This window comes from Ruditapes philippinarum, unplaced genomic scaffold (assembly GCF_026571515.1).
Source record: "Ruditapes philippinarum isolate M1 unplaced genomic scaffold, ASM2657151v2 ctg4056_1_1_1_1, whole genome shotgun sequence".
Classification (NCBI taxonomy): domain Eukaryota; kingdom Metazoa; phylum Mollusca; class Bivalvia; order Venerida; family Veneridae; genus Ruditapes; species Ruditapes philippinarum.
Genome location: NW_026856693.1, coordinates 19,549 through 32,106, shown reverse-complemented (window position 1 = coordinate 32,106; position 12,558 = coordinate 19,549). Strand labels below are relative to the sequence as shown.

Sequence of the window (12,558 nt, the reverse complement as noted above, 5' to 3'; positions counted from 1 at the left end):
TTGGAAGCCAGGGACTGCAAAATCTCTGATTTTGGATGTAAAGAAGAAAAAGTATTAAATTTTGGAAGACAAAATCAGGGAGTTAATGACTCCCTAACTTTCATTAACGAAAGCTCTGATTTTTAAGAAAAAAATTCACAATTTGGATAATTTTTCTTACAACTGTTACGGTTACCCATTCGCAATTTAAGGAAACAAATCGCTGTAAGCATCCGGTAATGTTTTATACTTAGCCATGAGGTCGATAATTTAGCTGAGACAAGTGTGTTAAAATTTGAATGGAATAAGTATACAGGCTATGTTGAACATTATATAATTTAAAAGAATAAAAGTGTTATAAGCATAAGTGAACAATATGTAATTGAATAATGCCAATTATACCGATATGGACCAGTAATTAGAAAATTTGTGTTTTGTTTGATTTTTACAAAATTTAAAGGAATAGGAATGGATGGATTGATGTCTGTCTAATATAAATATTCATCATTTAAAAAGAGGTACCATGACAGTTTTTCTGTTGACATCAACCCTATAAGTGAGAAATTCGTGTCTTAAGACACTATTTTTTACTTGAGAAATAAGTTCATGGGCCCATTTTGGCGTTCTGTCATTCTCGCGAGACAGACGAGACCGAGATTGTGACGTGTTATACCCACTTCCGGTAAAGGTGTACACGCTGGTACAACTGAAATATATCTTGATGAAGAACTTATAATAATTAGTCTTATAATAAATACTCTTATTGCGTACATTATTTTTTATTTATGAAAACATCATATGGAACTGAATTGCTTTAATTAATTAATTGAAGACGCCGCGGCATTAATTATCATTTGTCCGATTTTCAAGCTTGCTGATGATCCCACCACATGATTTAAGCAATGACTGCTTAGTTTTCAAAGATAAACCATCAATTTAATTTGGGTACTTTGAGAAACTTCTTCAATTGACGATATATCCTTTTATTTTGTACTTAATTTTCGCTAGACAAGCTGTCCGAATAGGGTACGTCGCCGGTCATGTATCTTTTTCTCAGCGTAAAATATCAACTAAATCCAATATGCAGAGATCTGCTGAGGACGCGATTTTCCGACATTGACGCTAAAAATAAAATGGCGCAGGAAAATCGGCAGCTAGACTAATATCGTATGAAAACAAAACTGTCTGTTCGGTTATTTAGGCACCCAGTCAAAACTGGTTCCAACCGCAACAGGTTGCCCATTGACATTCCCCTGTAATTACGCATATTCTCATGTTTATCCAGTTCCCTATAGCTTTTTTCCACGTTATCTACTTACCCAATCCCTTTCCCACACAGATACGCATTTCTACTACCGTAAATTTAATCCAATAAAACAAAAAATCATAAATCTACTTAATATTTAAAATTATTATTGGTAACTGAAAAAAAATGTGTTGCTATTTTATGAAATGCTGTAATTTATGGTATAACTTGACAGGTGCGGAACTTAATTTCCCCTAAGGTCATTCAGTTCACTGACGAAGCGTAAAAAAATAGATGTCTATTTCGTCATTAGAATATTTGACAAGGGTGATTAACCAATCAGGGCAACATTGTGCATGATCAAAAGGTCTGTCAGCACAGAGGCATACAAGGAGCAATAAAAATCGTTAGTACACAGTGTGACAGGAACATTTGGTGCAAATTAGGAACAATTTTAATGGATAATGCACAGTTATTAGACATAAGTAGTAAGAACCAGCAATTGTGTGAATAAATTATGCAAATGAGATTTTTGAGCAGCCAATAAAAATGTTTTGCCTGCAGTTAATATTAGGCTACGATTACGATGTAAATAAATACCACACAGCATCATACGTTGACAGACATGTTAACAATTTATTTTTCAAAAGAGTTGCTTATATTTTTGAAATGTGTACATCACTACTAACATATGTTCACATCTTTTAATTTGAAAGTCAGGATCAAACTGCAAAAATTTAATTACATGTACTATTAAGAACACGTTTTAGTAGGATTTTTATAATAATGATAATTATCGCCGTTCAATAATTAACAGCCAATTATTCGTTGGTGCGTTTGTTTATTTAATTGCATTATTTGATTGTGAAACTTTGTTAAATAATAAATGTGTATTTATTAACTCTGTGAAATATTGTTTTATTACATTAAGATGAGACTTTAATGAACATAGCATTGTTTGGTGTAACGAGCATCACTGGCCTGAAGTGGTGCGATTGGTAGACGTTGATTCTTATTTGTTTCTTTATTTTTTATTTTTTTTTTTTGAAATTGTTACGTATTTTGAACCATAAAAAAATCTCCTCTACACCTCCTGTGAAAATTAAATTGTCTGGTCAATACTTTATTATATAAATATTTCGCTACGATTCAACTAGATTTATCATAAATCTAAAGATGTGGGGAAATGACATCACGCGCACCTGTTTTTATAAAAGCCAATACACAAACATGGCCGCGCCTACTGATTTGTAGAAATCGGTGATTTAGCGATTTAAATTTCGTTATCATTCGTTTAATATTATTATTTGGCTGCAGAAAATTTGCAGATTTATTATTTATAGTATTCTTTTTCTGAAATCAAGTTTTTATTCTAACCTTGTCTTTCCCTTTAACTGTCAAAATGCAGGGCAAGTGCATATTATGAAGGGCAGCCAAGTAAATTTGGAGGGTCACTAGCCCTGCAAAGCTAGTGGCCCTAAAAAAATCATCGAGGTGTGTATGTTTATACCTGTGATGGAGATATAAGGTTACAAAATTTTCCATCAATAACTGACTATCTTCCATTAATGTCAAACACCTCGCAAGGATGTAGACATGACTCTAGACTTTAATTTAGACAGCTATGAGATATAAAGCAATGCTGGAACCAGTCCCTAGCTCTTATTGAATAGACCCCTTGGTTCTTTTACATGTCCATAATTGTATGGCACTGATACATGGGAGGATTACCTTGATTTCATACCAGTACACCTCTAGGTAGGTGGATAACACTGGAAGTGTCTCTGAAAAGTCCCAAGGGTGTTACCCAGGATCAAACCCCTGACATCAGGAGTGACAGTCAGTTGTCTAACCAAATGAGCTATTGCTCCACCTATTGCCCTGACAGCCCCTAATGTTAGAGCGTCAAAATATTGCAAAGTTTAAAATTTTAATATCAGGGGTATGGAAAGCCAGGGTGACACTTGTCCTATAATTTGTATTAATATGACTTTGTGTTGAGATATTTTTTCTTCTTGACAAAGCAACTTCATATGGAAAATGCTCATAAACCCATACTTGGACATACCCCAAGAAAATCTTTCAACGATATTAAGTCAGCATAATTTATATGTTAATTTCGAGCTTTTCATGAATAAAAGTAACAAAGAAATATCTTTTAACAAAATAGTGAAAGTGTCACATGCGAAAAGTCTTGTTTGAATTCTTTTATTTATGTTGATATAGATCTATTGACAAGAGTGAGACATGTTCAGTACTAGATATAACTGCACTTCAACTGCGGCAGCACGAAATACCCAAATATAGCAATATTTATTTTTGTTTGTATAAAATATAGATTAGAATTAGAAATAAATAAATATTTATAAAATAATATGACTTAGCCTGTTATAACTTTCATTCAGTCCATTGAAATGGGCAGAAGATGTTGTAAGAAAATAAAGTTGTGACATTTGCTTATCTACTATACACTGCCCTCCAAAAATTCCTTCACACACCTTTTTTTCACTGTTTTGCCTAAGTATTTTTATTTGGAAATCAGTACAGATGCTTCAGTGGTTAAAATTATAATAATTTACATATTATCTCCCTTTTTAAGAATAATTTAACTACTATAGTTAGTAAAACAGTAAGATGGGTCAGAATATTAAGTATTTTCTTAGGGTGGTCAAAATCATTGCAAAGAGTATCTCTTCCATAAAACATTCATCCAGTTTGACACATTTTCATAACCTTAATGAAATAACATTTTATTATTTGGATATAAGAGAACGTAAATTAAAGATTTCAACATTGTCATCATGGTACCTTTAACTCAAGAACAGCGGGTCACCATCAAGGTTTTACGTGATCAAGGCGTCAATATCAAAGACATTGCAGACCAAATTGGGTGCTCAAGGTAAGTTTTTTTTCTCTCACTCCATTTTATTGCCTCACTTCAAAGTAATTTCTTTTGCTGTGAAATCTTAGAAATGAGAATTGTTTGAATGTTTGTCTTGGTCTTACTTAGATTTCTTTTATTTTCTTGCAGGCATTCTGTGTATGCTGCTCTGACAAGGTACAACAACTAAGGTAGCCATGCTGATCTGCCCAGATCTGGTAGACCCAGATTGTCCAATGCTCGTGATGACCGCCGTCTTATTCGAGTCACTGCAGAAACAGGAGGCTGACGGTTCCGGATTTACAGCATCATGGAACCATGCTGGTGTAGCTTCCTCTACTTTAACTGTCCGTAGGCGACTGAAAGATGTTGGTTTGACTGGACATGTTGCCCAGAAAAAGCCTATGCTGACCCAGAGGCACAGAAATCTGAGATTAACATTCGCCAGAGAGCATTCGACGTGGACACGGGTTGATTGGTCGGCAGTTTTGTGGACTGATGAGTCAAGGTTCACAATGTTTCAGAGTGATGGACCAACCTTCGTCAGGAGGCGGCATGGTGAGCAGCTTCGAGATGATTGTGTGAAGCCAACTTTCATATTTGGTGGAGGGGGGATCATGATGTGGGGCGCCATGTCGTATCGCGGGACTGCATTCCTCACAAGAGTTACTGGTAACTAAAATGCCGTTGGATACATTGATATTCTTGGCAATAGTGCTGTGCCATCGGCCCACTACTCGGGCTATGGAGGTAATTTCTGGCTCCAGGATGATGGCGCACCTTGTCATAGGGCAAGGATTGTCACAGAATGGAAGAATACCAATGGAATTCGAAGTTTAGTGTGGCCTCCTCAGTCTCCAGACTTGAACCCGATTGAAAATCTTTGGTGGGACATCAAGAAAGCTCTTAAAACAAGACGAAGTGCAAATCTTAACGAACTGGATATGAATGTAAGGCAGTGTTGGGAGGAAAATGCAGTGGAACGTTGTGAGAGACTAGTGAATAGCATGCCTAGGCGTGTTCAGGCTGTCTTAGCTGCTAATGGTGGCTACACTAAATATTGACAGAAGTTGATTTCCATGAAATGAAATCTAGCAAAGTGGTGTTATGTTCTGTTTTTGTTGAGTTATGTATTTTTTTTATTTCAGGTATTCATATCTTGAAATATGGGTATAATGTATAAATAAATGTTATAAAAAATAATGTAAAACTTTGTTTTAAATAAGTAAAGCCAAAAAATCTTAAAAAATGTTGTATGTCAAGGAACTTTTGGAGGGCAGTGTATATGTACTTTTAATATGAATGTACTTGCAATTTTAAATCAAGATATGATAATTGTTGTCTACACTTACATTTTTAAGGTGTAATTTTGTTGAAATTTCATATCATATACAAGTGTCCATGTTATTTTTAAAGAATAATAGCTTTAATGGAGTACATATCAGGGCTCGAATTTAACACTCAAAACTCGCAAAATGCTATTTTGAAAAATGATTTTGCGAGTTAGATTTATGACAACTCGCAATTTTTTGCAAGTTGAAGAAACAAGAGCTGTCGGTAGGACAGCAACGCTCGACTATTCTTAGTGCTTGGATAGTAAAAAAAAATGCTTGATACAATTACCTCCTCCTGTTTAAAGGTTGGGGTCATGATGGTGAACAAGTGTGCAAAGTTTGAAAGCCATATGTCAATGGACTTTGAAAATATTTGAACTATTACAAAAACTTTAACATAAATTCTAAGTCAAAAAAGGGTCATAATTCTGTCAAAATGCTTGATACAGTTACCTCCTCCTGTCTACATGTTGGGGTCATGATGGTGAACAAGTGTGCAAAGTTTCAAAGCCATATGTCAATGGACTTTGAAAATATTTGAGGTATTACAAAAACTTTAACGCAAATTCTAAGTCGAAAAAGGGGCATAATTCTGTCAAAATGCTTGATAGAGTTACCTCCTCCTGTCTACATGTTGGGGTCATGATGGTGAACAAGTGTGCAAAGTTTCAAAGCCATATGTCAATGGACTTTGAAAATATTTGAGGTATTACAAAAACTTTAACACAAATTTTAAGTCGAAAAAGGGGCATAATTCTGTAAAATGCTTGATATAGTTACCTCCTCCTGTCTACATGTTGGGGTCATGATGGTGAACAAGTGTGCAAAGTTTCAAAGCCATATGTCAATGGACTTTGAAAATATTTGAGGTATTACAAAAACTTTAACGCAAATTCTAAGTCGAAAAAGGGGCATAATTCTGTCAAAATGCTTGATAGAGTTACCTCCTCCTGTCTACATGTTGGGGTCATGATGGTGAACAAGTGTGCAAAGTTTCAAAGCCATATGTCATTGGACTTTGAAAATATTTGAGGTATTACAAAAACTTTAACGCAAATTTTAAGTCGAAAAAGGGGCATAATTCTGTAAAATGCTTGATAGAGTTACCTCCTCCTGTCTACAGGTTGGGGTTATGATGGTGAACAAGTGTGCAAAGTTTCAAAGCCATATGTCAATGGACTTTGAAAATATTTGAACTATTACAAAAACTTTAACATAAGTGGTTACGCCGACGCCGACGCTCGGGTGACTACAATAGCTCTACTTATTCTTATCGAATAGTCGAGCTAAAAACGGAATACGCTCGTCAGGAAAATCTGAAATAAAAATGGGGCGTAATATTCGCAGGTAGCCGAGTTATAAACTATGCGCGCACTTGCTGTCTGGTTTCATTTTCTGTAACTTAACCTCGCTTAAAAAAATACACAAATTTAAACCAGTCCAAATGTCATTTTGTCCGTGTAAATGAAATCAAGCGTGATCTGAATAAAATGTCTAAACAAAAATAAAGAACTTCTTCCCACTTACTGAAGCAAATGTTTCTTCCGATAACAATACTCTTGAGTACAGAAGATGATTCACAGTCTATCAAAAGAAAGACAATCAGACCTTCAGTTAAAACGTTAAAAAATGGGAGAAAGAACTGCACGTCAATCTTACGTACGAACTCTCAGAGCTCCAGATAGCGTGCGTATAAGCGTAAAATACGCATAGAAAATCTCAAATACGCATCACTTTCAAAATTCGTGCGTCACAGTTACGCACAACAAAATGAAAATATGCTCGTATGTCAAAATTTATGCGTGAAAGAATAGAAATGTAAACATTTGATATGTAGAAAGAAAATGTTTTGAGCATAAAAATACCATATATTTCCATTTTATTGCATTGAAAACTAAAAATTCTGTTGTCAACAACGCATGTTAAAAACGAAAGTAGCAGGAAATACAGAAGGGAGGTAACTCCCGTAGATCAACCTGTGAAATTATTGATGAACTTTATGCCAGATAATCATCGTAGGAGCTAACATAGTATTAAGTTTGTTTAGTCATCTATTGACATGCTTATGCTTCAATATAAACAAAAATATATTTTAATATCTTTTACTTTTGTTGTTGGAACAAAATAACATGTTTTTCACCTGCAGTTTTGTACTCGATATTTTCGTACCCAGTCACAATTTTCTCTCAGACCAATATTTTTTTTAAGGAAAGATATAAAAAATCTTGTTTATGTTTCTTTAATTCTAATTTCAACTATAATTGTTCAAAATGGAGTACATGATAAGGTTCACGCCAACAGAAATAAAGAAAGAAAAATATTGACTCCTAGAAAATAAAATAATTTCAGAGCTTCCACTAGTGGAAGTTTGGGAGTCATTTACTCCTTGACTTCTGAAAATCAATACTTTCCCTTCTTTACCTATAAAATGTGACTTACAATATCAGAGATTTTGAAGTCTTTGACGTCCAAATTTTGAAAATGGAAGCCCTGATAATTTTGCTGTGTATCCTAAACTTGAGTTCCAGTATACTCTGGAAGTCTGACTTTACATGGCATGTTTTGTATTGTTTCACATTAAATCAGTATTTAATTTGTACAGTTTTTTCTAAAAAAAGAAAATAAACAAACAAACAAAACAATAAGTTTAATTTGTTTATAAAAAATGCAAAATGCTTTTTTGACAGATTTTACCCCTTAAGTTTTTCAGAATTTGCATTTTACCCCTCACTCTAAATTTTGAGGGGTAAAAACCCCTTGACCAAAAAAATTATCTGGAGCTCTGAACTCTATGACGATGGAAATGTTGCCAAAATATTTTGCGCCGATTTTTGTGCACATAATCCAGACCAGACATTGTTATTTATAATAATATTTATAATTATTATGGTACATGATAATTTAAACAATTAATGAATGTACACAAAAGTTTAAACAATTTTGGAATTAAAAATTATTGTCGTAAAAAGTGCTAGTTGAATTCATTTTTTGCTAGTTAAAAATTTGTCCACTAGCTAAAAATTGCTAGTCGCCAAGAAGGTTAAATTCGAGCTAAGTATCCTCCAGTACTTTATTTCAACGCATCTTAATTACGACGCCATTTTTGTTTTGACCTCAATTTCGTTTTGGGGTTTCCGTGTGACGTCATTCCCGCGCTTTTTTGTAAGTTAACATTTCGGTGATTTCTATCAGCGAAAATGTGGAAAGTTGGCGATTTTGACGTAATCTTTTCGTACTTTTTAATAAAAACACTTAAAAATGATGTTTTTTCTTATTACTAATTTTGTATAATTTTGAAATTATAGTTTTCTCAAAATTGATAAAATGACAGTCGGAACAGCCGACACCCTAACTCGCCGCTATTTTTAGAAAGCCATGAGATAGTATTATGACATGGTATATGACCACCAAATATATAATTCACTGTGTAGGAAGGTGTACTCGTTAGCTCATTATTGTGTGACTTAATGGATGCACATATATTAAAGTGTGTATTCTATTAAGTTCTTTTTTTGTTATGTTGCTTTATTATTAATATTATCTATGTTATTTTTTACAGATCCCTGAAGTCAAGATCAGGAATTATTCACCACTTTCAATGACAACAGCTATCTATTTTTTTTAAAATGCAGGGAGACATAATTACTGCTTGTCAATATGCTGAATTGTATATCTGCTACTGGCATGAATTCAGCATTGCTGAATGGTAGTACTCCTGTGACAGATGGTTCTGTTTCAGAGAGTGATTGAAGCATATGATTTAAGCTCTATCTCCAATCACATCTGATTTCTTCAAGAAAGGTCTGAATCTTGCCCAGTTGTTATATTTTATGATCATAAGCATAGATATCACATCAATTTCAATATTGTTCAATCGGCAAGACAAGAAATGATTATTTTACTTATTCACTTGCTCATACATGCAATGTTCTACAGCCCATGTATATCTATAGGTTGTTTCAGGCCTTTGAAAAACATTTCAATAGGTGCGGACATAAATTTTGAGAGACCTGTTTTGTCAGGGTCTTTCAAATAGAAATTATATTTGAAAGACCCTGGTCCTCTGGAAGGTCAATCACTAAATTACATAATGACATATGTAAGCTTGAATTCATTGCCTATTTAAATATAAAGCACTGTTATCCAAGATTTTGCAGTCTGTTTTCAGAAAGCCTTTGAAAAACAGTCTAACTTCTCCCTTTCACTGATTTACAGCAAGAGAAATCTCAGTCAGAAGACCAAGCCATGCATCCAGCCAGGACCAGGATTTAAACCTTCTTTCCTGCCTGAAAATGAGCCACTCATTGAGTCTGACACTGTTCCTGTTATATCTGAAACTGTCTCTCCTGCTTCTTTTTTTCTTCTACAAAGAAACCTCACTGACATGTAAAAAGCCACCTACTAATGAAAGAAAATATTTTAGCACAATTGTGAGTGGTAGGGCAATAAAACGGATTTTATCTTTGTTGTTTTGGTCTACCTGTAATCATTGTAAAGCATGTTTGAATTTAGTCTTCTCAAAAAACTGAAATCCTGATTAACTGAAATAATTGTCATCTTTTATTTATTTACTTTTGTGCTTGAAATGTTTCGTGCTGTTTACAAAATTGCTGTACATCATTCTCGCAGTGAAAAGGAAGTGTACTTTCGTTTTAGTAGCGAGCTCGACGAGCTGGCCCGAAGGGCCTGCTCGCAAAGCGAGCTTTACGGTAACGCGAGTACCTGCTAAGTGATGGTTTTGAAAACTTTCGTCCAAAGTAACGAATTGGACACATCGCAACCTTTCGAATTTAAAGATAACGATAAAAACTGAGGAATTCTGACTGAAAACGGATGTGTAGACTGGTCACCCGCGCACGTCTATGGGAACCATAATTGGACAGGGAACCAGAATAACGGAAGCTGTGTATAAAAGTATAAAAAATGAAAATCGAAGGCGCCATTTTGTTTGAAAAATCTGATAAATAAAAACAATTTTTGTCAAATTTTGTTGTGAAAACTATCTAGAATGAAAGAAAATGATCTAACTAAGAAAATGAATCCGAACACCAATATCTTTTATTCAGTCGTTAACGCTGTACAGACGTTTAAAGTATTGTTTAAGTGACGTCACAATGTAGCGCCAAACAGCAAGTGCAAAACAAACAAATCAAGTACGCTATTTTAATGTCGCAAACGTTTTAAGTTTTACATGTATTTCACTTTAAATAATCTTTATTTCGCTTGAAAAATTATAGAGTGAAATAAAATAAACAAAGTTTTATCAACGTTTTCAAAACTCTTTATTCATTTCGCGACAGGGGCGGAGCCATATTTAACACAATACGTGTGATGTCACACGCACTCGTCACTGCATTTGAAATAAAATGAGCGATTATTTCATACTATTTCACGTAAAAAGTACATCGAGCTCGCTTTGAGGCTTTGCCTTTTTCATATTAAGATTAAATATAGAAACCAATCAAATGCGTCGTTTCTCTGTACTCTCATATCCGCCATATTGGAAATCTATGCTTGTCATATTTTGATTATTTTTGTGTTAACGATAGTTTTTAGTTAATGAAAAAAGTTGTAAAAGATGAAGAAATGAATAAATTTTTCACTGCTTAGGTAATTTGTTGGTTGTCACCTTATTTTGTTACGGTAAATAGTGATTGTTTCTTAGGTGCGTCGGAACTACGTACACCAGGATACATATACTGTATTTTGGTTCAAAACACAACGATAGGCAAATGTATATTTGGGTATGGTTGATTATATCATAGTGAAAGTGTATATTGTATTGATGATTAAAACATCACTTTTTAGTATAAAACATTTATTTTTAGTATCATTGGGCAATATTTGGGTATATTTTGGCAATATTTGGGTGTATTTGGGTATTTCGTGCTGCCCTTCCAACTGTTCAATGTTCTGTGCAACTGAGGCAAAGGAGAGTTAGTCCGAAGTATAGGCTAAAAACGGTTGACAGTGCTCGCCAAAAATGTGTTGCAAAGTAACGCGCAGACCAAACTCGACTACCATACGTTCGTCAATAATTGCATTTCTTTTGACTCATCGTCACGTCCACTTTTTTTTCTTGCAACAAAATTATGACAATGTCAAATATTTGACAACAACAACCTGTCACGTAAAACAAATTTACCGTTGTTTCCTTGGGCAGCTTCAAAGCTTTCCTCTGTCTTTAAAGGAGCCGACATAATGTTTATTACGTTTTAATTCCAGAGACGTCAAAATTTCATGAAGTCAACAACCTGGCAGAATGATGTCATGTATAATCTCTAAGAAGTCGAAAATCAATAAGATTTTGGTATAAAATGAAACGGTGATAGCATTATATATTCTGTGTTTTAGAAATATTATAAATATTTATACGAAAATCGTTCCGATACTATGAATTTCAAATCAGAACAAATAATAACATTTTTTTCTAAAATTGTTTAGAGATTAAAATAAATAAAAGACTGCTTCTCTATCACCCCTAATTACCGACAAGAACCGACAAGAGCGAATGTTTGACTAGTCTGGATTACCTGCCCTTTTCTCTCCAAATTTTATAGTACGGCGGGAACCAGACTAATGTTTGACGTTTCACTCCTATTGAGGCATTTCATACCCAAGACTGTTCATACCTAAACGTTTCACTCCCAATTTATAATTATATAACCGCTTTGTTCCCATTTTTTTAATGTTTATAATAATTTAGGAAAGTTAACTATTTTTTTTTTCATTTAATATTAAGGGGAAAATACATATCTTGTTTGATTTTTATTGATATGGAGGGTATTGTTAATAAGAATTTATGAATTTGAAGAAGAAGAAAAAATATGAAATGTTACAGAAAGTGTAAATAATATAATCTAAATAGTATAGTATCTGCTCAGAAAAATGAATTTTATTCTGTTTAAACAGTGTTTTGAATTATTCATGTTAATATTGGTTTAAATGAGGACATATGATAAATTATTAGAAGATTACTCATTTAATTATGGGTTGAATGATGAGAGGTTTAAATGAAAGACAAATTTCTAAAATTTTATTTTTTAACGAGAAAATTCTATTTATAATAGATTAACAAAGATAGTAGAATAACATAAAAATTAAAATTTATTAAATAT

The 12,558-nt window shown here is 33.7% G+C and overlaps 1 protein-coding gene across 1 annotated transcript in view; it reads right to left on the bottom strand.

Annotated features, from left to right (window-relative positions):
• Positions 1-11,745, bottom strand: part of LOC132747383 (tumor protein D54-like) — a 47,941-nt gene extending 36,196 nt beyond the window's left edge. The window contains exon 1 of the mRNA XM_060736750.1: positions 11,586-11,745. Within this exon, the coding sequence (XP_060592733.1) occupies positions 11,586-11,640 (55 nt within the window). The 5' untranslated portion in view covers positions 11,641-11,745. The remainder of the gene's footprint in view (positions 1-11,585) is intronic.
• Between the last annotated feature and the right edge of the window lie 813 nt (positions 11,746-12,558).